Below are 27,378 nucleotides of genomic sequence, written 5' to 3' on the forward strand. Positions count from 1 at the left end.
TCAAAAGTCTGGCAAAGAACAATGAAATGACTGCATTGCATCAAACCTGGATATTCATATTGGTAATAAAGACAGTGCAAACACAACTAATTGCAGCAAAATGACATGTTCTCTTTCAAAGCATATTAAGAGGTTTCTTGTTTAACTCAAGTTCACGAGCAAGAAAAAAAAGATCATGGTACAAGTTCCTGGGGAATGTAAAATAACTTCAAGCATCAGCTGCAGCTGTTTAAAGTGTGGAAATTAATACCTTTTTTATTATTATTATTTGAATATGGATACCTCTATAGAACAGTCTAAGTCGTTCTTAGTTTGCAATTTCAAAGTGCATGCATTGAAGGAAGTTAAATATAGATAATACGGCAATGACAAAGTGTATGATAACATGGTTATTTATTGTTAAATATAAGGTGAGGGAAAATGAAAACATGCAGAGGCAGCTTTAAAGTCTGAAATGAGGCTAGCACTAGGAGGAAACAAGTTGTTTTGAGCCAGCAGCTTAGACAATTGGTAAGAAATAAAATAGAGGGGTATTAAAGGTAGTCTACTGTGCTGGAGAAATGCAAGGTGAAATATAAACAGTAACAGAGCATCAAGAACACACTTTGCAGAATGGAGAAAATAGATTCACCAGATGCAGGCATCAACTTAGTTCAGTAATAAACAATTCTCCACCTATAAATCATTTTAATTACATAATTAAACATTTGAGGAAATAATACTCAAACTTCCAGTAAACTGTAATTAAAACCAACCAAACCAAACAGTTACTGAACACTTGGCATGAGCAGAACAGAAATGTGGGACAGCAGAACAGACAGAAAAGACACTGCTATTGTTGTTTGTTCTCAGGCAGCCCGTTTGTTACAAATCTCGTTCTTCTCATTCTTCTGGCCTACCTGCTCTCACTTCTAAAGACGACTAGAAAGCTTTCTTTGCCACAGCAGCCCTTGGGCACCCTACAAGGAGCCTGCTGACAGAAGCTGAGAGAATGTAGCAGTGCTGACGACGACTGGCTCTCTCTGGGTCCATACACACCAATGGTACCCCAAAGGTGTTAGAAAACCTACAGGAGATCAACAACCAGATGGAAAACAATCTACAAAGTTTATTTAAACTGAGCTTTTCTGCCAGCAGCTGTGCGAGCTCCTTGCCCAAGAAGAGAGGGAGACAAGCACGCTGGCTGCAGCCCTGCCAGCGTCAGGGGCACGCCAACAAAAGCCTTCAGAAAACTAAAACCAGAAAAGATGCTTTACAAAATACTGCCTGACCACCACAAATACAAATCCTAGATTAAGCATCAGCTAATCAAGCGAGGAGATGAGCTGGTGTTGTTGCTGTGAGTTTACAGAGGCCTAACGAAGCCAGCTCCAGCTCGCTGCCCTGCTGACAGGGCCCACCTGAGGGGCACCTCCCTGCTCCCTCCCGCCGTGTGATGTGCTTCTAACGGCCAGTTGTACGTTACAGATATGTATGGAAGTACATAAACTCACCGCAGGGCTATTGGATACACATTATTGCTGCATTCGGTGCAGAAAACCCTACGTGCTGTTTTCCAACAGGCTTTTTACGCAGGGGCAGGGCTGTGGGAGCAGCTGCGGCCAAAGGAAGCGTAATGAAGTGTGCTGTCGGGGATCTGGGCAGGGAGAACAGCTGTGTGAACAGCTCCCACTGATCTACTGGAATTGTAAACTGTTCCACTCCATTAGTGATGGCAGGAGGGGATTCTCCTCTCCGCTTCATTCCTTCAGCCCGCGCACAGGTCAGTAAGTGCCCAGTACAGCCAGTCCAAAGGAACTGCGCATCCTCTGCCTCATCCCCGCTAAGGGAAAACGTGTTGCATCCTTCGTTTCCACATCTCTGCAAAGACTAGGAACTACCTCTCTTTTTTTGAGATTCCACCTCAAATTAGGAAATTCAGTTGAAGAATATCTACTTTTTCGTTACATGAATTTCTTTCATTTTATTGCTTTTCTTAGAAACTGTCTCAAAATGGGACGTTTTTTAACCCTACATTCCTGTTGCCACCTCAACAACCAAACAGAAAAATCAGGTATTTTATTCTAATAATTTTAAAGTAATAGAATAATAAAGAAATGGGAGTTAGCGCACTGTCCTGGCTATTAAATAAAAGCAAAATAAGAAAAAGCTACCCCCACCAAATTCCCATCCTTTCTCAAAAAAGCAACAGCCATGAATCAGTTGAGAGTATCCCGCTCGTCCTCTGCTCACATAAGAGTTTAAAAGGCTACTCAACCTCAAGGCGAAGCAAAAGGAAAACAGTTGTGATGAGATACGAGTGAGAGGGATTCCTTGATTTTCTAACCCAATTCCAGAACTTCCACTTCTTAGGTTACAGCAGACAGAAAAAAAAAAAAAATCATTCAAATTGTCTAATCCTGCAGAAAACACTATTTATTTATTTATTCTTTAAAAACCAGTATGGAAAAAGTCAAATTGTATATGAACAAGTAAGGTAACATTTTATTTATAAGTAAATTCTTCAAGCTTTGTAATTAATTTATACCCAGAGATGCAGTTTTCCTATCCTTGATACAGCTGGAATATATTTTAAGAAACAAGGGTCCAGATTCCTTTCAGGACTCTCCATAAATACAGCAAATTATTTGTTTCTACATCATGCAGGCATTAGTGACTCTGCATCTGCTATGACAGGAAGATCTGGCTGTATCACAAAGCCATGAAAAAAGTTCAAATTCATTTTCCAGATGGAATCACTATCCAGGTAATTATTTGCTGTAAATTTGACAGCACCTCTGATATTATGTTAAAAAGTTAAGGAATATAAATGACAGATTTTGAGGGTGATTTCTTCACTTCCCTGGTGCCTCTGGGAAGCTCAAATTAGTTACAGGTAAGTTCTACTCTTCTGTCTCTGACAACACTGCTATTTTATTTCTTGGGATTGTAAAACATCTAAGATTGAGGCCCCAATCATGGTTTCGGCTTAAAGATAGTATAATATTTATGTGTACTTATAGCCACAAAGAGATATTAGACAGCTGAATGAAATTACCTAAACAGATGCTTGAAATCAACTTACACAACGGGACACTAGCTGTTCTCATAAATTGAAAAAAAATAAAAAGCCATAAAAGCTATGTGCCTACTGTCACCTGACTGGTAACAAACTAAGCCATTACTTTGTGCTCAAAATTAAAAAAAATAGAAAGGTTTCTCTTTAACTCAGTGATAACCAAGCATGGAAGGTATAAATTTTGTGGGGTTTAAAATAAATAAATAAAGATTTGGAGGTATTCCACCTATCCTTTTTACCACATTAGGTTTATGAAGCATATATAAATAATTTTTTTTAAAATGCAATCTTTTTTTTTCCAAATTAAACATATAAACATATATATATTTAAAGAAAATAGTCATTATTTTACTATAGGATCAGGGCTCCAAAAATTAAGTCATAACTTTGACTCCTGAGCTTTAGAAACTCCTGAACAACAACATGAACAAAAGCAAAACACTTTGTACATATCATCAGTACTTTTCAATACATGTTCTATAAATGCAAATATTATTTCCTAATTTACATGCAAGTTGGATGCCTCTTTTTTTTAGTATTTTGTACTTTACAGACACAACGTAGATGGAGGAGAGGTTTGTTTGTTTGTTTGTTTTAAACATTCTCCTTTCTGAGCATGGGACAGCGTATTTGCTGGAGGCAGATGACGAATACACAGCTGACGAGCTTATTGGCAGCTACTGGTCGTCTCCTGGAAGTAGTCACCCACAACCCTGTTGTGTCTTTCCCAAAGCCCATCTCTAACAACTAATTAAAAACTCAAGGAAAGGAAAGAAAGCTTTCCTTTCTATGGATGCCTGTTCTAAAATGCTAGTTTCAGGTAGCATTCCAAACAATAAGTGTTTTCAGCATAGCAGCTGCAACTGTTACACCAAAGATTGTAAAAATGAAACAACATTAATTATTATCATGTTAACATATTGATAGCAATCACAAACTATTTAAAATTAGCCATGGTTTAAAGGGGTAATAATGATAAACAAAAATGTGTTTTCAACGTAACTCTCTCATATTAAAAAAGTCTCAGAGATTTACTGTGGAATTTTCTTCTAAGCCTTTCTTTTATTTTAAAAGAAAATAACAAAGCCTCACAAAACCACAGCAAAAGCAAGAAATAATTACAAACCAGCACTGCATGGCCCTCCTGAATCTGCAAGAAGCCTGCAACAGCAGCTGTTTCGTACTACAATCACCTCAAATTTGAAACTTAAAGGCAAGAATTAAAATGTAAACTGCGTTATTTCCACCAGAAATATCACTAGGACCGTGCAGTAACAAGCTGACTCCCCCTCCAAAACACTAACGCACCCCCCCAAGCTGCAGCAGCTCTCTTCCCAGCAGCTACGTCCCAACACACAACAGTAACATCACTGCGGGGAAGTTGGGGGGATGAGGGCACAGAAACAGACCAGGAGATCTTAAAAGTGAAAGGGAATCACGAACATTAAGCTACCAATGTACTAAATGAGGAAAAGTTGCCTGCCACCTTCAAATGCTCCTTCAGCAGTCATTGATGTCCCTTTGCCTACAGTGACAACGCTAGCTGCCTGTGGCTCGCTGTGCTGGCAGACATTTGTTCTGCTGTTGGGTTTTTCATGTCTCTCCAACTTTATTTTTTCGTACACCTATTGTTTCCTGCTACTGATCAAACCACAGAGTCTTGGGGGGTGAAATTCTGTTTCGAATACATCGATACTGCACGCAGCACACCAAGGGCTCAATCCCTGCCTGGTACTTTCCTGTTATAAGTAACGTGGGATACGTTGGCTAACCACAGGCCATCAAGGCATTACCATTCCTCAGCTGAGCTGGTATCATCTCTGACAATCTATGATACTTCACAGCTGCAACATGCCAGAAACTTGCTGACGCTGGTCACTAGGCTTTGGTGCTAGAAGATGCACCAGCCCTGTGATCAGACCAGCTTACAGTAAGATAACTTCTGAAATAAGGGCAAGACTTCACAGTATTATTTAGATAATTCAATCTTTTTAATTCAGCATGGGCATACTCCCTCATTCAGATCCTTCACCAGGACACCTTTCACCAGAACACCCCAGGTCCTGCTTTACCCCATTGTCTGACCGGCAGCTCTGCAGGGCTCCCTTCCGACTAGAGGTGAGGAACAACCCATCCTAACCTCTCCCATCACCCTGTCAACTTGGACGTTAATCTTTGTTGCAATCCAACGTGCTTTTGCAGCTCGAAATCTGTTGATATACTCTGATTTTAGTAAAAACCTGCTGACTGGAGCTAGCAGGTAGGACAACCAAAGGTATAAGGCACAGTAGACCGGAATCATGAAGAAGAGAACTCCTAAATCCTCATCTGATATATGAAATATCAGAGGCTTAAGGAAAGATAACCAGCTGATGTGAAATTAATAACGAAAAATAAACAGATAATCTAAATTGAAGACCTGCTTGAAATTCCGCTACGTTTCCTGTTTCTTGGATTTTTCTGTGTTCTCCCACTGCCCTGCCCAGCAGCTCCTGGCTGCCTACCCATTGCAATGTAAGGTACAAAGTAATGTGACAACCCCAAAATACTTAATTTTTCAGTATATCGCCATTTTTGAGGAATGGACAGTTTTCAAAACAAAAACATCCTTTGAGCTTTTTACACGCAAACTGGGAAAGGTTGGACTAGGTGATCTTAGAGAACTTTTCCAACCTAAATGATTCTGTGAAACAAATGGAACAAAAGATTCAGCGCTAGACCAGCATCAGTAACTTCTGGGTTGTTTGTTCTACCATCTACTCGTGGGCTGTAGAACACAACACTCAGGGTGGACAGTAAGAAGCAGCAGTGGGAAATAAAGGACTGGGGGGGAGGAGGAATTTTATATCTGATTCCCAGAAAAATCAAGCTGTATATAGAACTACTGTTTGGTCATTTTCAATTCATTTTCAGAGGGAAAAATAAATAAATAAAAAACTACCCAAACACCATAAGACAGGGAGTGAATTAACATTCCCTAATTAAAATCTTAAGGAAAATGATACTGATTCCTTGGCAACAAGTCCACCCCTGACCATACAGCTCAGCTTTCGGGGGTCTCAAGCCCAGACACTGTAAAGGGAGCTGAGCTGATGCCGGGTGCAGACTGTCCTAGCCCCTACAGACACTTTCAGAAGGGACATGACATTTGCCTGCATTAAACTGATTAACTTGTGGAAGGGTCATGAATGTGGAATTTTATATTTTCACAAACTGCTTCTGTTTAGCCACTTACTCCAAAAATATTGAGTTTTCTCTTCGCTAGTTTAGGAGGAGAGCCAAAGGTCCCAGATATATTCTGAAAGCTCTCACAAGAAAGGAAGCAGCTCTACCCAAAATGAAACTGAGATGGTCATTACATTCTTCTGTAATGTGCATTTTAAAATACACTGAAAAAGACGTATGTAGAGAGAGGATTTTTAGTGAAGCTTTTATATTTTCTTGGTTTGCAGTCCTCAGCCACAGTAGTAGTAAAATCTTTACCTGTACATCATATTTTTTTTAGAGGATAGCATTTTTACTTAAACCATTGAAATACAGTGCATTAAAAGTTCACAGAAGATGAACGTTTTGGCTACAAAAGTCGTATTTTGTTGTAAAATACAGAAACAATGTTCTAGACCACACTTGCTGCGAGCCCACACTATTTACCACTGTCCCAGCAGTGGGCAGACTGCAGAGAAACTGCACGGTGTAGTAGCAAATTCAAGTGACCCCAGAAGAGATGACTACTTGAAGACAGCAAAGTCCAAAGGGATGGGAAGTTCTGGCCGAGGCAGCTCATCATTTCAAGGCTTGCTGGAGGTTCCCAACAGCAGAACTCTAATTGCACGGGGCTTTGTCAAAGCTGATTTTCCAAAGCTAATCCCCAAAGGGCAGCAGATAGCACCTTCTGCCTTCAGTGACGAGGAAACGCAGTACAGGAAGAGGCTTTGAAGCAAGGTTGGTGATGGGGCCCATCCAGAATCCCCAACTCCACACAAACCAGATGAAGTAATTTGGTAATTACATAAATGTTGCTTTAAAATTTTCACTGTGGACAGTTTTATAATTAACATCATGGCTACATTCACGTGATTCCTATTGCACTGCTGTACTGTATCAGAGAAGAACATCAGCAGTCACAACTTTCGTTAACACCAAAATTTCCAATATGTCCAAACAGAAAGTTGTCAGGCAGATTAAAACTGCTGCTCCATGCTAAAATTTATTTCCTTATAACAGTTCTGATCATTGAGGGAGCAGCATTTCCATTACCAAATATTTAACAGGAGTTCATAAAATACTATTCCTAACGAGAATCAACAAGCAAAGCTATTTGTATTTCTTTTTGTCTTTAATATTTGTTTACAAGAGTGATCCTTTCATAAAAATTGCCATTACAGAAGTATCAATATTAAAATAATTTAATGTTAAAGAATTCTGCAGCTTTCTGCAAGGATTAGTTTACATTTTAGTTATGCTACCATAATTCCCTGGCTTTAACACCTCGTCTGTCATCTGAACTAATACTCGTGAGTAAATGACTTTTTTTGCTTTTTAAAAGTACTAATAACTATTTGCAATCTTACCCTTTAACCATAATCGGAACAATTATTTTTAACATTCTGTTTTAACATTAAGTTCCTAGAAGCACATTTTCTGTAACAAAAATGGTAATGCTGACCTTTATTTTATTAGCCTACAATTTGCTCACCAGTGTTTTCCTAAGCTATCCGCATGGCTTATGTACCTTGACAACATCCCACAGATGGTTATGATTACATTTAACAGGACAACGCGCTCATTGAAAACTTTCACAGACGCTTACTTAATCGGATGTCACATTAAATCTGACATAGTAAGATAAAATAACTATATACTAATTATACCATATCAAAAAGGTCATTTTCAAATGATATTCACGTTTCCAACGTAATTATTGGCAGGACGGGTGTACTAACATACATGGAGAAATGAGTTTTTATTTAAACGAGCGCGATTATTACACAGGTTTCTTCTGCCAGAAGATGTCCTTGAATATACATAGCTGTCAACATCTTGGAAATAGATGCCCCTAACTACAAAACTCTGGTAAATGTCAGAATTCGATTTGACTACTTCTTACTTCCTCTCTTAATGCTTAATGACTAATTCCTTAGAGATACCCTTAAAAGCCCTAAAATGTTGTCCTTGGGTAGAAACTTTCACTCAGCAATCAATCGGGAGCAAATTAGATGATTGTGTTGAAATGTACTGCACTGTTTAAGCTAACAAATGAATGAAGAAAGGTAGTATATCGGAACATATGCCACTACACTGAAGTTGCTAAAAGGGTCTGTTGGAAGAATATTTGGTTTCCAGTGAAGCTAATATGCTATAAGAAGGGACAGTGATGAAAGAATACCAAGTCATATGGAAATCCAAATATAGTGACAGACACAATTATTTTACTAATTGCTAATGAATACAGTCAAGTGGCTTCAAAAAGCAAAACTTTGCTTGGACTACTTCAGGTTTTGACCTCTGCATGAGCAAATGCATTTCAAACTGAAGCCCACCAAAATTGATTAACGGCGCCAGCCAAGGCCAGCGTGTAGTTGAAGCTTTTTTCCATCTATCACATGGCCCCAAGGATAGTTAAATGAACCTTAAAATGGCTACAAACAGCTCAATTACTACACAGACTCCTGCCAATTAGAAATAATTAGGCAGTCATTTTGGTGGTAAGTCTTTTTAAGTGCATACATAATGATGCAATGATGCTTATTAGCGATCTCATATGAGCTATGCTCAAACAGCCTGGAATAATTATGCAACTATCACAAAGCCTTGCACATCTCTGTACTTCACCTTAATGCATTTAAAAATCCACTTCATTACCTCCAGTAATTAATCCTCCATTAATTGCAGGAAAAGCCCAGTTTACCGTGCTTCGTTTCTAATTATCTTATAAATAGTTATGGTTCTAATTAATGTGTTCATTAAGCTGAATATCTTTCTCAAAGCCACGCTCAGAGCAAAGGTTCCGCTTTTGAGAGAAAAAGCCTAACTAGCCATAAGGTGAGGCCATTTTGGTTGTATTTGCTTTTATTTTAGTATATTCAACCTCCTAATTGGCATTTAAAATCTAATTTGGAAGAACTTCAAGAAGACTATATGCTAGAAAAATAGGAAAAGGATTTTTTTTTTACCCGTTCTCCAATCAAGAAGCTTAGAGCTCTAACAGGAAAACTTTTAGCATACCTTTTTGATATAGACTGCTAACAGATTTTCAGTCCTATACCAGAGATTAATTTAAATTCTATTACAATTCAGCTTACCCCTGCATGTGTCCTCAGAAGAGGAGCACAAACTATAGAAGACAATAGATACCTAACAATATATGCATAATTAAAAAACATACATGAGCCCTTGCCTCCATTTTTGATTTAAATCAGCAGTACAGAATTACAAAAAAAAACTAAAATCAGTTATTCAAGCCGAGCATAATGCATCACTTTAAAGTCAATGAGATTTTTTCAGTCTGCCTTACAAGGAGTCGATATAACCATATGAAAACCGCAACTGAAGAATATTTTTAAATAATATTTATGGATAAGGAAATTTGATATCGGAAGCATGTGTTTCACAGTATTTTGAGGTACGCTTATATGGATTTGCAGAAAACAGAAATATTCAAAATAAAAAAAATATATATATATAAGAGTACATCCCAAATATTTTAGTATTAAGATATAGATATTGAAGTATTTTTAACCTGTTCCTATACTTTAAAAATCATTCTTAAAAATATGCATGACATTTAAATGCATCTCTCTCCAGTTATACTGAGCAGAAACAAACTGAGGTTTTCCCATCTTTTCCTTTTGTGATGGCACATTTAACCTAAATGGAATATTTTGCTCAGGTAATTGCTTAAGCCCTGCTTTGATAGTAAAAAGACAAAGGCTCTGCAGATGCCTGAAGTTAACACTATGCTTTTTCTTTTTTTCCATTTCCTACAACATTACATCTGAATTGACAATCACTGAAGTCAAGTGCAGCTTTGTCTCTGACTCCAACAGAGCCAAAGTTTCCCACCCACAGACCCATGCTGGGAGCAGATGAAGCACCACCAGCTCCATATATTTGTGCTCTGCATCCCAGGGAGAGGCAGCACCTTGCCTTGGAAGCCGGGAGCTCTCTCTCCCTGCTCACAGGGCCTTGCTGCAGCTTTACAATCATCTCTCACCTGACTGCAGCTGGAATGCCCCAGGCCCGACCCTTTTGTCCCCAGCCAACATCCTCCATGTGCGGGCATCTCGCCCCCTGCTCTCTTGCTCCTTGCTCCCTGCTCCACGAGTGAGCTTTCAGACAGATCTGCCCCCGAACTCCCTCCCTGCACAGACATGGGAGAGGAAGATGTCCTAAAAGATGAAGGGACAGCCAGGAATATGGCACAGTAGCCCAGCTTAAATCACCTGAACCTGGCATGAAACTCACCCCCAAACCACACTTTGGTCAGAATACCAACAAGGACAGGCAGCTGCCTATCTGGATCTTGAAGTACCATTGATTTTTATAGGATGGGATTTACTCTTACACAGGCACCAAAAGCACTGCGAGTGGCAGCTGCTGTCCTACTCGCTGCGTGCAGAGCAGCAGGCAGCACTGCTCTGCTCCTGAGCAGTCACTTCAGCCCACACCTGAGACAGAAGCGGAACTGAAGGGTTCCAGGACATGTACATGAATTTATTCAGAACAGTGATTAGCTCAGGAAAAATAGACAAACAAAAACAAATGCTGGAACAAGTCAGCAACCACCATCTCTGACACAGAGGGACTCTGAAGGGCACACAGTACAGCCAGGGGCAAAGAACCGTAACGCATCTGAGCAGGGCACTGCTCCCCAGGTGCCAGCTCCCAGGAAGCTCCCAAGCAGCCTCCAGCTACAGAAGCAAGATGTTACAGATGAACATCATCTTATCTCTTTGGTAATTAATTTCTCCCAGGGTTTGATACGTTTCTAGCAACATATTTAACTTCTGGATTGAAAAAAGCACAGCATCAGCCAGCACAGCATACTTCAGAGCTGCTGACCCCTGACCCAAGGTGGGTAGCTGTAGAACAAGCACCTTGTTACAACTGCCTCACGTGGCACTGGGATAGTACCATAAGAGCAAGGTACAAAAATAATCGAGCAGGACCACCACAACCCATCTATTAACGCGTGAAGTAAACGTGGTAAGGAATCTGTGGAAGAAGCAGTCATCCACCATTAAAACCACCCTGAATGGGGATGCTAAGTGAAGGTTGTACGTGTAATCTTACCACTGGCACTGACAGCTGCAGCGAGGTTGACTTGGATACATTCAACAAAATTTGGGGTGAATTTTTGGAATAGGAAGCGCTGACAGCTTCTGCACTCTGCTGCTACAGAGACAAAATCCTACCAGGAGTACCATTCTGACGAGTCCCATACAAAAGAGATAGTAAACCTCTGTAGAAAGAGATGTATTTTACTCGCATCTTTTCCAGGTAGACACTGTGGCTCCCATACTGTTTTAGAAAGGCAGGAATCAAGTACCCAGCAAAATGCTTCCCCTAACTTCTACAAACTTCATGTGTCACATGTCGACAGTCATGTCCTAGGAACTAGCGCTGGGCGCAGAACCAGTTTACCACTGTGGACAGTGACGGTCTTGCATTACCAACGCATCTTTAAGACATCTGCTCCATGTCAATTTGCATAGCTGCCTCTGGAAACACGATCTCTGCGGCAAAAAACTGATAGATTCTATTTCATGACCAGAGCTTTGGAGGAAGAGAGGATTAAAAAAGTAAAAATACGTAGTAGTTCAGGATACAGACGCATCAAAATAATAAAGGTAGCTCTCCACTAAGGGGAATCAAATGATTCTCATCTTTTTTGAGTACCTTTTCCCCTTTCCCACACAGAAAACTGAACCATAGCCTCCACCAACCTCTAATCAAAAAAAAAAAAAGCACCACAAGTACACCCTTTCCCAATGGGAGGAATACAATGTTTGAGAAAAATAAGAAGCTACATTTAAAACACATCCTATGGACATAACACCTGGACTGCTTTAGAAAAAGTTTGCATGCAATTAGACTCAATAGTTTGCTCTACATGAACAGCAGACACACATTCATATCTTTTAAGGCTTTTTTTTTATACCAATGAAAGGCATCAAAGCAACTGTCACTAGCAGCTAGCCGGCCTTATTGATAACTTAAGAGCCCCTGGCATTGCCTTATGAAGTTTAATTTCCCAAAGCGGTCAATTAGATCCTGGTAATGTACTCATTGGTGGGTCATTGCTCTAGGATATCTGGAATGCTACTGCTTCACCTCTGTGTTTTTTCCACTACATTCATGTAGAAAAAAAATGTTAAAGTTTGTTTTTTTTTAAAAAAAAAAAAAACACATTGTTATTATATCTAAAAATATATATTTTTAGAGACTATTGGTGATATAACCTGCAATGCAGCAAGACCCTAAATAAGAACTGCAGGTGTTGATTTACTGCTGGGAAAAAAAAAAAAAAAGAAAAAGAAATATCTTCTGCCATTACCATCCACAGAAAAACTAAGATCACATGAACAAACCCAATCTGATTCCACTGGCTCTTCTCCTCCCCAAGTCTTCGTTAGAAGTTTAACGCAAGAAATACCACCTCAGTAAATTAAACATGCATTCTAATGGAAAGAACTGGAGAGCCCAAACTTCACATTGCTAAGAGAAGAGACAAACAGGTCATGTTCACACGCATCCCTTACACCATTACTTGGGTCTGCACAGCTAGTTGCATGTGACATGGTAAATTTGTGTAGCAAGGAGAGAAGGGAAAAAAAATATCCCAGGCAGATCAAAACAGTATAAGAATAGTAACTCCAGTAGTTACTAGCAGGCAGTGAAACATTTCAAAACACACACATTAAATAGCATTCCTTGATTTCTTATAGGACTTTTATCTGCTTCTCTGTGGAAAATTCTTGGATCTGTTTCCAAAGACAGTCATGCTGAAAAAGCCTTTCAATAGATTAAGACGGCTTTTCAACACCGCCTGACAATTTGTGCCCAGCCTTGTTTTTCACAGCTGTCTTGTCCTTATTCCCTGCTTTTTACAGCAGATGCTTGGAAAGAGCCATGTTTGTACCCTCTCCCTTCCCTCGCCGTCACCTCATTGCTCTGAATCACTGCTGCTTTAGTCACTCTAAACCATCACTTTCTAATTCCTTCCATCCCCTTCCAGTAGCTCTCACTGTCTGATGTTGATGTCTGTAGGACGGTCAGTTCAGAAAACCTTCACTTTCTTCCCTACAACTGTCCTTCCCCAGAACCGCTATCATCACCTACATGAACACTGGAAGCCCTGAGCAAGACTCCTGCTCTTTGACTGAAACCAGCCTCGGCTTTAATCCACACCCCTGTGGCATATTGAAATTTAGTCTTGCTTCACAACTCTTAATCACAAAATCAAGATTCCAGGTTCATGCAAGTGCAATTCATCTTATGCATGTGATGCTTTCTGAACACTACTTGAGCCAGTCCTTTCTCTTTTAAATTAAACTCTCCTCTACTTCTTCCTGTTCCTCCATCAGCTCAGCCTGATCTAAGACCCCTCGCAATTTTGCTCTGTCTGTCATTTATTACCTTTTCAGACCGATGCAGTTAGTAGAAAACCCTTGCCAAAGTTGTTCATAATGGAGACTATCCCCTCAAACGCAAATTTATACACATTAGTAAAGGTTATGTCTTGATCCAACCTCTGTTATCAGCTGTAAGCTCTGCTAGGCCAGGCTTTATTTGGAAGAACTTAGCGCTTTAATACTACCACACTAAATACTACAAATGGTAAGTACTAAAACTGAAGAAATCTGGCAAGCTGTGAGGGATGGATGTAAGATAATCCTAGTTTACATTGCTAGGATAATGGCAACTTCCATCAACAATCTGCTTTTTGCTTCCAAAACCCAACTCTGTCCCAAAGCCACGCAGAATAGGTCATCCTGCCACGAGGCAGCAATAAGATGGGCATATTTCAAAATTAAATCAATTACACTGGAAGAAAGCTAAGGAAATAACATATCATGTAACATAACCACGTCCCCACCAACACAAAACAGCCACTGATCAGACACTTCCTTCACTGACCGTCCAAAGGCATCGATTTTACAAACAGGACTGCCTTACGTGCTCTATCTTCTCTTCTTAGATTATCTATAGATGTACTAACTGTTCCCGTAACACCCTAAGTTGAACTGTTAAAGATATTTCAGGACAGCAGGTTTCAGTTTAACATAACAGGGAAAGCCAAAAGCACTTGGCAGACAGTAAAAAACAAACTTGCATATTTAAAGGCAATTACAGTGAAATACTCTATAATTACAGAATTGTATGAAATCAAGGAATGAAGGTTAACATCTTTTGGTTAATGCTATTTCAAGCTACGTGAATTAAAAGATTGAAGTCAGGAGTTGTGATGTAAAATGAGTATTTTCCATACATAATTAACTTGCAGAACAATTGCAGTGAAAGCTCAAAAAATATTAACAGGACCCTAGTCACATACAAATTACGTGGAACCCGAGTTTCTCCATTCCAGAGAAGCATAATATTCTAATAAGAACTATCCTAATCTTCACCCAGCAATAATTTCAAGATGATATTATTATTCTCATTTCCTTGAATAATATCCATACTCCAGGGCCATTTTCCCTCTCATATTCAATATCATGCATGCTTGTATCAAGATTCCTTTCTTCATATCCTGTCACAGTATCAATCACTGCCTCCTGTCCACTCAATCCACTTTTGATTTATCAGCCGCCGTCTTTCTGGACTCCATAACTCGACCCAAACCATTTTAGCAAGACATTGACAAATAGCACCCAGTATCACATCAACCTGTTCCACTTAGTAAACTAAGAAACAGTAACTGTGACATCTCTGCATAAAGTATTCCATTCTATTCCCCAGACTGATGTATATTAATGAGGAGATGGTATTTGAAATGCTTCTTCCACATCAGCATCTAATATGATCAAATTAGGAAATGGGATGATTTATTAAATTTCGTAGAGCTGAAATATTTCTTTATATCACTATATGTGTGGTTTCAGAAAGTGAGCTGTTGCTTTCAATTTTTCTACTGAGGATGTGCCTGCATTTCACAGACGAATTATTGTCTTTAAAAAGATTGCAAGAAGGCAAAATGTTATTAAGCAAATGCTCAGTAAAACAAACTAAATCGGTTTTAAAATTCCTAATTTAATGTAAATCTTGGTTGTTTTGCTGAAATTCAGTTTGTGATCTTATTAAGTCATATTTGCATTGTACTATCTTGCTGTAGGACAGCTTCAAATTTATAGGATTACTAGGAAGCCCCACTTTTTTGGCTCTAAAAAAATGCATCTAAAACAGTTATAATACACACAAGTTTTCTTGTCTTCTAAAATAAAGTACAAAAAATCACTTTAGATTACCAAAAGCTCAACATATTTTTACATGTCACTAGAAAAAGTCTAACTTTTCAAATTAAAGCCTGATATTTCACTATTTCATCCAAACGAAATATTTATGCTACTGAAGTATTTTAAAAATTGCATTACAGCCACAAACATGCTTAGCGCCTTGAAAAAACAAACTCTCTTAATTTGATGGGGGACTGCAGGGAGAAAAGGCATTACGAGATAGAGCTTGCCATAGCTGCATGGCTTGCACCAAAACCAAACCCAGGGATTTAAAGATACCACGTAAGGGATCTTAACTTCCACCATGAAACTAGATTTCTATTGTCAGTCCCATTTGCATCGGAAAACTCACAGTTGCTCAGTTCCTACGGGCAGTACTTTGAAAGTACAACAGGAACATTACAAATAGAGTAGTGTAGAGAAGATCTTTGCTTTACTGCCGAATGCTTCAGTGGGTGACGAGCTTTTTACTATGCTAACAAAAGATGGCTGAGCTACTTCTAATCGTTTTACTAGCTGGTTTACATACGTGTTTTCTTCAGTACCTACCTTTAAAAGTTACACATGCACATAAGCTGCCCCACCCTAAGCAAAAAAAATTAATGAATGACCGGTGCCAAATTCATATCAAATCCACAAGGACTTCATCACAACACTGTACAGTCCCCCAGGCAAATACCGTCTCTTCACCTTTAACAGCTTTGGATGGATTTTTCTTGCCTGACACCTTTATTAACTCATTTAAATTTTGGGGATCCGTGATATCCAACAGCAAGGGCTTCCACATATCAATTACGGGATATGTAAGAACCAACAGACTTCCTTCACTCGATGCTTGCCCTGGGTCTTACATTGCAGCAGACAGGAAACACTCATTTCTTAATCATCTTTCCACATCATTCATTTTTTATACCCCTCCATCATATTCTCTCTGTCCCCCACAATCTCTTTTACAGCCGGAGGAATCGTAAGGTACTCAGTCAGGCCCCTTCAGAGAGCTATTCATACCTTTGGTCAAATGCACAAGACAGATTTTGAGTTAGGAAGGAAAGGAAGCAGTGCTGAATGCTGCAACAGCCTCCATGCTAACAAGCAGGGAGAACGCAGGCCTCCAGCAGCAGCTTTCTGCACCTGATTTAACTCTTCTCCAGAAGCAAGATTAAGCACGGCTTCACAATGTAACATCACAACAGAAAGCAGACATTAAAAAAATAACAATAAAGGACTTGGTGTAACCCTTTGCTTTTAGTTTTAGGATTTTAACATGCTCAGAGAGTCTTCTTTTATAATTTAGGATGTTATTTATGAATATCTACCCTAAAGAACCATGTCTATGAATTGCAATATAAAGTGACCTGCAACTATATTGCATAGCTGTAGTACTGAAAAGCTAGGATATTTTCTATATAAAATATTTGTATGCAGTATTCCCTAGCACAAAATTTAAAACCTGACTGCAATTCATTTCAAGTTTTTTAGCTGCATAATTTCCATACATTGCGGTGACAGCCAACATCAGTAAACCTTCTGGCAAACACAACCATTAGTATATTAGACGATGCCTAACAAATATTGCCATTTGTATTTAGTACAATAAAACATCTTTAAAAACAGGTTATCATTTTTACTGAGCATCTGACATACTGAAAAACACCTTGTCACCGTATTATTTTAATGTTTCGTTGTTTTAAAACTGATTTGTTATAAAAACAGTGGATATTTACAAGCGTATTTCTACACGCAGCTCAGTAGCTTAGCTAGAGCCTACAGCTCAGATGGGAAGTATACACAACGAGAAATCAGTCCATTTAAATAACCAAATTGCTACTACAAAAGCACCGTAGCACTAAGTGTCCAGGCAACTATTATAATGAACAGCTGTGAATCGGTCACGACAGAATACAAATAGGAAAAAGTGAAACACTCACATCCTTCAACAAGAGTTTTTCCAATAACGTTTAGAAGGAACAGCTCGACCAATTTGATACATGTATAACGTATAATTATAACGTATTATAATTTGACTAAACTCTCAATATAGGCAGACAAAATTACCTACCTGATGATCAATAAGGTAAACTTTGCATCAGTAAACAGATGCAAAGAAAGCAAGCTTTGATCTGCCTGATACAGTAAATAATGAACTCCATGGGAAATGCTAACCGTATTTCTGATATCCAAGGATAAACTTTATTTAAACTTATTAATTAAAAAATACACTAAAATTGAGATTCTGTTAATCACAGAAGCATGAAACAGTTTTTATAATACAATTTGCAACAGACTATGATTTAAATTATGCTTATTATTGAAAATAGTAATTCGTCAAAATTCAATTCATCAAGATTTTCACCACCACATATCTTTAAATATTAAGTACAATTTGCATAACTATGAACACGTATCCATTTCAAGAGAAATACAGATGAGAAAATAACAGTTCAGTGTCACCTTCACTGAGCCAATATTATGCGTGGAAGTTACAGAAATAAGTAGTAATCAAAAAGACAAAATCCATGCAAAGTCTTCAGATGCTTACAGCTAAACCAAAATAAGGTGACTTCGTTATTTTTTTTTCACTTGCTCAGATGCAAAGCGTATAACTTACTGTCAAATCCAACTGTTCCACCAGCTTAAATTAGTACATAGTACATCAAAAGGGATTTCAACACAGAGATTTCAAATTAGGAAGAGTTTCAAGTGGCATGTCAATTAGACCACTTGCAACCATTTTTTCTAGTACATTCACAAGTTTGGTAAGTATGTGGAGTTTTTAAATAAATGTTTTATGGTAGAAATATCAGTAATTCCTTCTCCTAGAAAAGCATCTTACCTTCTTGTTCTACTTTTTGATCTTGATCTTTGAGACCTGTAGGACTTGCCTCTGCCTCTTGATCGGCTACGACTGCGTTTTCTTCTGGAGCCATATGAAGAACTACTGCTTGATCTGTGTCTGCGTCTAAAACAAAACCATGCTATTAGTACACTAATGCTTCTTAAAAAAAAGTATATGCAAAACCATTTCTTGTATTACAAAATGTCTTAAAAGCCTCAACAAATACCATTACTGCAGCTTCATAAGTAATTCACACGTACCTGGGCAATGCCTGTCTTAAAGCGCTTACATTTGAAAATACATATCCCAAGACAGAAAAAGGGCAGAAGGAAGTTAACCGATATGCCTGAAATCATACAATACTTGAAGGGCTAAGCCAGGAACACAACCCAGCTCTCAATGCATTTTAGTCCCATGACCAGCATGTTGGAACTCATTGACTCTTTGCCAAATCTAAGGTTAAAAAAAACATTTAGACTTACATTCTCAGCAGAATTTACACAGAAATACATTGTATGGGATTGCTTTTCAATGTAAGGAACTATAATTCCACCGCTAAAAATGAAACTCAAAATGTCAGCTTCTGCACTGTTACTCTATACGATTATTTCCAGCCCCTCTATCTGCACACATTAAACACACATAAAATGTATGTTAAATTATGTACGCCTACAAATATTATGTATATTTTTCTATATGAACAAGTTCTCAATTTTCATAAGATGCAATCCCTGCCCTGCTGTTATAGACAGACCTCTCCTCCACCTCTTCTTAGAACTATTAATAATCAAATAATCAGCGTCAATTTATTCAAATTGAATTTATTTCAATTTGAGTTTTCTCTCAAGTTCCATCAGGAGTCAGAACGCTATCTTCTCTCCCAGCCCTCAACCTCCCTGTTTCATTTACTCAAATAATAAGTTACTATATGTATATAGGAGAAAGGTGAAAGAACACATGGTAAATACCTAAATTAAACCAATTAATCCCCAAACTGTGGGAGGGATTCCCTCTTAACCTTTTGTAAAATTTCCTCTCCACTCCCTCACAGCTGACTAGATAACAACTACAACCCTAACAAGAACCTACATATTTCTGGGCTTCGTGACGCTCAAGTAGCATTTAAGACCACCACCATATGCCTGTAATTCAGGGTCTGGTCAGCATGATACACGCTTATGTACCATAAGGAAAAGGGTGTATTACATACAATGAGTGCTGCAGTCAAGTGGACTGTTAAGGATTTTGATGTTAACTAGGTCTTGATCTGAAAAAGGAATGCTAAATGCTATTGCTCCTGCTAAAAGAAGATGAAGAAAAGTCACCTTGGAGACTGCTGGTTTATATTCTTAAGGGTCAGGGATAAATCCAGCAGGACCACAGCATGTTACAGTGACATCACTGCCAGGAGCAAATGTCCTAAACTAAGGGCAAAGCAGAGGTGCTAGCCAGATCCTAAAAGCAGACACTTTCGTCTTTTCTGGATTCAATTTAAGTCAACTGGTCTTCGTCCAGACTCTAATCTCCCTTCAAGCCCTGTTTTTATCTGTGAGATAGCCATGCCTGCACTGGACTAAAGAGATTCATAAAGCTGCATGTCATCAGCATATTGTTGGCATCGGAGCCCATGTCATCTCACTGCGTCCCCTAAGGGCTGTATGTAGATGCTAAGCAGGAACAGAAGAAAGCAGGGATGGAAATGAACAAACAAGAAACCCCCCAGAAGCAGCAACACTTCTACCAGCTACAGACAGGCTGCCCAGGAGCAGCACCTAATATATTTCCAGTGCAGCTAGACAAGATGAGCATCTTCCAGCTCCACCTATCCATGAACTGACCACCACCTGCTCAGTTTGACTCCAGAATCACCTTAAGCCAGAGAGAGACAAACAGGCTATCTGAAAAGATCAGGTACTAAAAGGGGCCTCTGGGAGGAAGGCAACACGGTGTCAAGAAAGCTTTGGTAGATACAGCCACACGATCTGCGTTCTCAACACCTGGCTGACTACTTTATTCTGGACCCTAAAAAAGTAGTAAGACTGACGGTGAAAACTAGCCTTTACAGCAAAAATCACACACCCACTGTAAAATTACCATAACAATTCCCACTGAGAAAGTCTACCTTGTTGTCTGGGAACCCCTCCTTGGCTTTGGCAACAGAAAGCAACACAGAATAGTCTGTAACTCGTAACTGGAGTTACCTTCCAAACTGACGTTAATGTATGAACCATTATCTTTCCAAAAAGAGATTCCAAATTCATTAGGAGAATAAAGGAAGGATTTGTTTATTTTGTGTTTTTAAAATAAGAAATGTACCTTAGGATCTGCATATATATGGCATTTCTTGTTTGTTTTTTCTTCTTTGGGTTTTGTTGTTGTTGTTTATGTTTTCATGTAAATGGAAGTAGTGCCATCTCTGCCGAGCCCCTGAGCAAACTTTGCTATACAATTCTAAACTAGAACTAACTACACACGGGGTTCAAACACTTCTGGTTTCGTACCATAATATGAAAGAGCTGGGTTTGTAAACAACTGCAACAGCCAGTAAATTCCTACCAACGCACCTTTTGTCATAAGAATGTGAGCGAGACTGGAGATCTCGAGACCGCGACCTTGACCTCGATTTCCTTCCGGATTTTTTACGGCTGTACGTTCTGCTGTCTGAGGAGCTACTCGAAGATGAACGCCTGCGGTGCTTCTTTTTCCTTCTGCTTCTGTTCTCTTCTTCTGTGTCCGAGGAGCGACGTCCCATTTTTAAACTAAGTAAAAACAAGAATTCTAAACTGTAAGAACATCTTATGCCTGCGTTACATTTTCATATGTATATAAAAACGTATGTGCTTGTATAAATACACATACAGTTATAACATTCTAAAAGCTACCATGTGAATAGAAAATTTTCTTTCTATGCAAAAATTAAATCAAGATTTAAAAAGAATGTCAACAAATTCACATTACCAACTAACTTGGAACTTATTTGCTGACAGTGTAAATTTACTGTGGTATTAAATATTTGCTTTAAACTTTCACAAAAGATATTTTACAACCCTTTAGACAGAGAAATACACTAATAAAATCATTTCTTTGTGTGTTCATAACATATTTTGTCTTATGTTTACACTTTTCAATTAGATACTTTTAAAGAAATTTAGGGAGTAATTTACAAAGTTATTTCTTACAGGATATTTCGTATTAACCATCCTGAAGACGTTGTCCTGCTGACTGCACACAATCTTCATTTACAGTTACAGCTGAAGATCCATACTTGCACAATCAATATATTCAGTCACTGACGTAACTCCCTGCATGTTTTTACACTGTGCAATTAAAATAATGGATGTTTTTGTTCCGCTCGTCATAATTAAAACGAGCATTGAGAAAACTTTTTCTAGAAAGTTATCTTTAAATGAATTTATGCTGGAGTTAGGTTGATTTGGGGTTTTAGTTTAAAACTACTCGATTTCAAATTGCTTTATTCCAAAACCCAGAGCTACAAATACCAGACTTCAGAAATGGGTCTTGATTGTCCAAGTAAGCACATTGGCAACGTTTACAGACTGATAACAAACGGGTGGGGTGGGGTGCTGTCACTCATTTAATTGCTGCAAAGACTATCATCCTCATTGTAAGTCATCACAAATCGGTTGCGTTGCGTCATGATTAGAGAAATGCTGTATTTCTTGCCTTTTCAGGCTGCAAAAAGCAAAAAATGCTTTAAAACTTCTGTCCCAGAATATCTGCCCTATCAGGCCAAGGCCACCCTACCTAAGGGCAGCTGGTAGCAGGCCTCTTCCCCACCCAAACGCTGCTTTGGTCCCTGGCAACCTCTGTAAGAGGAAAACGGGAGCTCACAATTCTTTAACATTTGTACCAGTGGCTAGATCATGGGTATATTTTGCCACAGTATCATCTGTCTTTAGCCAACACTGAAATATTACAGCTCCTCAAATTCCGGCACCCACAGGTTGAACTTGTTCCTTTCTGCATGCCAACTTTTGCCCTCTCTCACACCTTTTACCACCTAGGCAGCAGGCCCTAATCTCCAGGGCAGAGACTGAAAAGAGAACAAAAAAAATTCACTATTAAGTGTATTTATGCTCAAATACATAAAAACGATGCCAGAGAGGAGGAGCGAGCCTGGAGGTGAAGCCCAAATCCCCCGGCCATGCTGGAGCTCACCCCAGTGACACCACAGCCCCGGAGCCCAGGTGACAAAGCCCCATTCCCAGGGACATCCTCCTGACATCGGCCGCCACCAGAGCTTCTGTGCTTTATCCTCCAACAACTGCTCAACAGAAAATATGGGGTGGTCCCTTACGTATCTGGGTCCTCTGTGGATCTGGCACCACTTCAGCGTGCCGCTCGGAGCCACCCGCTCCACCAAACACCACCAAGTTACCATCGCCAAGCTTTGCCACAGCAAACCCCTCTGAATATCCCCTTCACTTCTCCACGGCGCCAGTTCTCAGCACTTTGTGAGCTGAAGGCCCAGTTCTAATCTAAGCAAAGCGTTTTGAAATATTCAGCTTAGACCAGTAAATCTCCGTGCACCTGAACGGCAGAAATTTCAGATGAACTGCTTTGCAAAAGCACTCCTTTTTAAGTAAAGTTATTTTTACCGTATTACTAAAGTTATTCCTCATCGCCTTTGAATGAGATAGAGGCACTATTTTACAGACTATTTTATGTCATTTAAGGAAATATGACTTTAATTCACACTTCTGTAGAGGAATGCCAATTTATATCAAGACACTACCTCGAGCAGTTATTTCTTTCCCCCCACACACTCATAGTAAAAGACTTAAAGCTCCCAGGTACTAACAGTTATTGTACAGTAAAATAAAGCTCTTCAAATATATACTGATAGAAGCGGCTTCAAATGAAGATGAACCTGAATCTCAAACTCGAAATAAGCAGGAACTGCTCAGAAAGATGAAACTCCAGCGCACGGATTTTAAGCTAAAAGCTCACGGCCACAGCTCGTGACAGCAAGATTAATGGGAGAGCCCAGGGAAACACAGCGTACAAAAGGCATTTCTGCCACGACATTCACTGCTTGATGTGGGTATCATTATGAGGCAGAACATTACACTTCACCGTGTATATTGCCTGCTGTTTAACTTCCTCTCTTTACCAGCAGCTTTCTCCCCCGTTTGGCACATAACTGCATTAAGCACCACACCGAGCTAGTGAAACGCGTCGTGTAAATCTCAATTTCGTGTCTTCAGGAGCACAGACGAGCTACGTGCCACGGCCCTTCTCTATTAGAGGACAAGCCCTGCTGCAACACATGGAGCACCTCTGCTTTACGCACACTTGAGCCTCAGGAGCTCCAAGAAGAACCGGCTGTAGAGGAGCTGCAGGAACGTGGGTGACCGATGCTCTACAAGTTCTTGAGTTTTCACTAGGAAAGAAGCCGCCAGAAGCAGACCTGATCCTGGAACAATTCGTGTGCCCTCTAGCCAGTGTCTTCGTATCACCCCGTCAGCACATCACACGCATCTTCCTGCGAGGACACCTCTTAACAACACAGCACTTGAAAGCAGTCTGTTATTAAGACCTGTATCAGAGAGTCAGATCGGAGAGGCAGAGAGTCTCCTCACCATCACATCAGCGAGGCTCGTACTTTTCTGCCACTCTGCCCGACCCTTCTCAATGGGATGCTCACAGCTGGACCTTGTAAATTTCAAGCCCCTGCTCTGGAGCAAAGGTGTGTTGCAGCACCTGACAGGTCTCCGGGCCTATTTTTAATACTTTGATTTTGTTTAAGTCTTCTTTCTTAAAACTGACACTGCAACGCTCCGGTTGAAGTGAGAACAAAGCGCATGCCCTCATACACACCTGTGCCAAGAGAAACACCAACATCACAAACTTGAAACCAACTACTTACATGTGGCAAAATTACGAACAGCGCTATCACGCTCACGGCAAACAGCTAGGTAACCTCCCAGCCTGCACACAAAAACGGATAGCAGGCGTTAGTTACTAAGTAGCTTTGTTTAGGGCTGACTGGCAGCAATCGCCAACCACCGGCACTATTTAGGGGGTGTCTCTACCAAGACGTGCGCGCCCACCTTTAGGGGAGAACGGAGAAGTCGGCACACGGTATCACTTGATGAGCTCCAGCCAGGAAATAACGCTAATTGAAGTGAACTTTACTCCACGTTCCCGACAAACAGGCTCACTACGTAGGATTCAGTGTTATTAATGACAGTGGTGTTCTCAGGGAGACTGAAGATGAGGGTGGCAGTCCCTCTCAGACAGCCTTTGTGTGCATATAGGTGAGAGCATCTTTGTATCTATCTTTGTCAATCCTGTCGTTATGCAGCTCTCCTTGCTCTACAATTTAGAAAAAACACTCTCAAGTTGAGGACGCGATTGGATTAGAAAAGGCAATGAAGTGACTCGTTCTTACGAGGGCAGCATCTGTTTTGAAATACTCATCCAGTGGCATTTCTTTCCATTAGAAAAACTTCCAGATCGCGAAGGAGAAACGCCTAAATGGCATCTACAAAGACTCCTGCCACAGCTGGTTACCTCAGAAGAAAATCTCAAGATTGGAGAATCTCAGGAACTCAGCTACTCCTTGCAGTGCCTCCCTACTGGCAAGAATCCATGGACATCAAGCATGCTACAGCTCTGTTTCCTGGTTAAATAACAGCTGTCCTCTTTGACAATTACGGTATCTTTTCAAAGTATTATGGTATTGTGAAAAAAATCATGAATACTGAACTTCCTTCCAAACTGCTCTTCTATGATTTTGAATTGAGGCAATCTATAATAACAGCATTCCTACATCCAACTTCGAACCTTGAGATTTCCAAGTTACACAAGGGGGGGAAACAAGGCTCGAACAGCCTCCAGGTGCCCACGGCCACCCAGGCAGGTGGAGAACGGAGCCAAGGTCTCACAGCCCAGCACGGCGCCCACCTGAGGCACCACCACAAGTCATTTTTTGCTCACTAATCCTTCTTAGCACAACCTGGTCTTCCCCAGGATATGGCAAGTCCCATGTGGGGCCTTCCCAGCTGTACCTGAAGGCAGTAAGAACCGCATCCCTCCCATTTCAGCGCCGCCCAGATGAGCTCCCCAAGGACCCAGCAGCACTTGTCCCAGTCAGTGCCTTCCACAGCAAGCTTAGGCACCAGCCAAGCTCACCTGAACTTTGTCACGCAGTTCTGGGCACTTCTTTCACCCCCGGTTCTTTACTCATAGACCAAAGGATTCTAGGGAGCCACTCAGAGTAACGCGCTTAACGCTCGCGATAGAGCGCCGGAACGAAAACACACCGCACACGAGCGCCAAGCAGCGCCCCGAGCCCCCTCAGGCTGAGCCACGAGGTGACGGCACCCCCAGGGAGCACGGCCCCGAAGAAGCCGGGTCCCGGCCCCCCCGAGGCCGTCCCTCAGGCCCGCCGCCCCCCGCTCCCCTCAGGTCACCACACGGCGGGGCCCTCCCGGCCCCCCCCCGGCCCCGCGGGGCCGTCGCCATGACAACGCGGCCTGGCCCCGGGCCCCGCTCCCGGCCTTGAGGCCGGGCCCCCCTCAGCCGGGCGCTGCGGGCCGCACGGAGAGCCCGGCCCCGGCGGGACGGGGCAGCCCGGGATGGGACACCCCCACCCGGCCCGCACCGCCCTGCTCTGCCCGCGGCCGGTCCCCCCCCCGGCGGCCCCGGCCTTACCGGAGCGGGACCGGGCGGCGGTTTGAGCGCAGCGCCTTCCTGGGCGGCGGGCAGGCAGCGGCAGCGCAGCGCCGAGCGCATCGAGGCCGCCAGGCAGCGCCGCCGAGCGCCGAGCCAGGGATGCGGCCGGCTCCGGCCCCGGTGGGGGGGGGGGGGGGGGGGAGAAGAACCGGTGGGGGGGCTCCGCTGCCGGTACCCCGGGACCGGGAGCGGGGCTGGGGGGAGCAGCACCGAGAGGGGCCGGGCTGGGCCAACGGGGGCCGGGAGGGGCCGGGAGGGGCCGGGCGGGCGGCAGCGGCGCTGCCCCGTCACGGGTATGAGGCACCCGGAGGGGCAGGGGGGGCAGTGCCCCGGTGCCCCCCTCAGGGGCTGTGGGGCCGAGCGGGCGTCGGGGGCCGCGGAGGGACCGGGGGCAGGGGCAGCACCGGGGGCAGCCCCGGGACCTGCCCGTATCCAGCCCCCCGCAACGAATGCGGCCCCCCCCGGGCGCCCCTCGGGGCCGGGGCAGCGCCGGGGGCACGGCGGGGGCTCGGCCGCCCTGCCCGGGGCTTCGCAGCCTGGGGGGGCGCCGCCGCCGGCCCGTCCCCGTTGGCACCGGGGCGAGGTGTCACCGGCAGCCGCCGGCGGGGCCGCCCCGCCGCCCCCCGACCCCCTTTTGTGGCCCCGGGGGCGCTGGGAACGGAGTCAAAGCGGGATCGGGGCCCGCTGGGGTGGGGGGGTGTTGCGGGGGGGGGGGGCACCGAGTCCTGCCCCGGCCGTGCCAGCCCTGCGGAGGTCAGCCGGGGGGAATCGATGCCCGGGCGGGAGTTAAACAACCGTGGCTAATTTATTGGGGTTCTGCCGGAGGTGCGAAAAGAGACGGCTGCTGTCCACAAAAGTAGCGCTCTAACGGGATCCGGGCAACAAAGGGGAAATAATGTTAGCAAGAAACGGCGGGATTCGCCCCGATCTGATGCCTCCGTTCGCCGGATGAGAAAACGTTCGTGAGCCGCCCGTGCCTGCCCCTGGCAGTCAGCCCCTCCGCGCTCCGCCGGATCCGGGCGTCCACGGAGGAACTTTCCCGGTTCCCCCGGTGCTGGGGCTCGGCCGGGGGCGCTGCGGGGGTCCCGGCCCCGGCCCCTGCCCGGCCCCCGCTCCCCGCGGAGCCCCGCAGCGGGTGCGGGTGCGGAGCCTGCGCGCCCCCCGCCGCCTCCCGCCGTGGCCACTCCCCTGCAGCTCCGGCCCCTCTCTCCGCGTCTCGCTCGCCCGGGACCTCGCGGCGGGCCCGCGCTTAATTAAATTAATTAGGGCGCTGAGCGCGGCGGGCGGGCGGGCAGGCGGGCGGGCGGGCCGGCGGCGCCCTGGCC

At 42.4% G+C, this 27,378-nt stretch overlaps 1 protein-coding gene across 1 annotated transcript in view; it reads right to left on the minus strand.

The window, feature by feature from the left end:
* The window catches only part of RSRC1 (arginine and serine rich coiled-coil 1), a 137,089-nt gene extending 110,973 nt beyond the window's left edge, over positions 1-26,116 (minus strand). The window contains exons 1-4 of the mRNA XM_035334677.1: positions 26,019-26,116; positions 22,623-22,640; positions 20,917-21,111; positions 18,350-18,475 (exon numbers count right to left, since the gene is read on the minus strand). Coding sequence (XP_035190568.1) covers positions 18,350-18,475; positions 20,917-21,111; positions 22,623-22,640; positions 26,019-26,113 — 434 coding nt within the window. The 5' untranslated portion in view covers positions 26,114-26,116. The remainder of the gene's footprint in view (positions 1-18,349; positions 18,476-20,916; positions 21,112-22,622; positions 22,641-26,018) is intronic.
* Positions 26,117-27,378: the final 1,262 nt, after the last annotated feature.

The sequence above is a fragment of the Oxyura jamaicensis genome, chromosome 9, assembly GCF_011077185.1.
Source record: "Oxyura jamaicensis isolate SHBP4307 breed ruddy duck chromosome 9, BPBGC_Ojam_1.0, whole genome shotgun sequence".
In the NCBI taxonomy this organism is placed as follows: Eukaryota; Metazoa; Chordata; class Aves; order Anseriformes; family Anatidae; genus Oxyura; species Oxyura jamaicensis.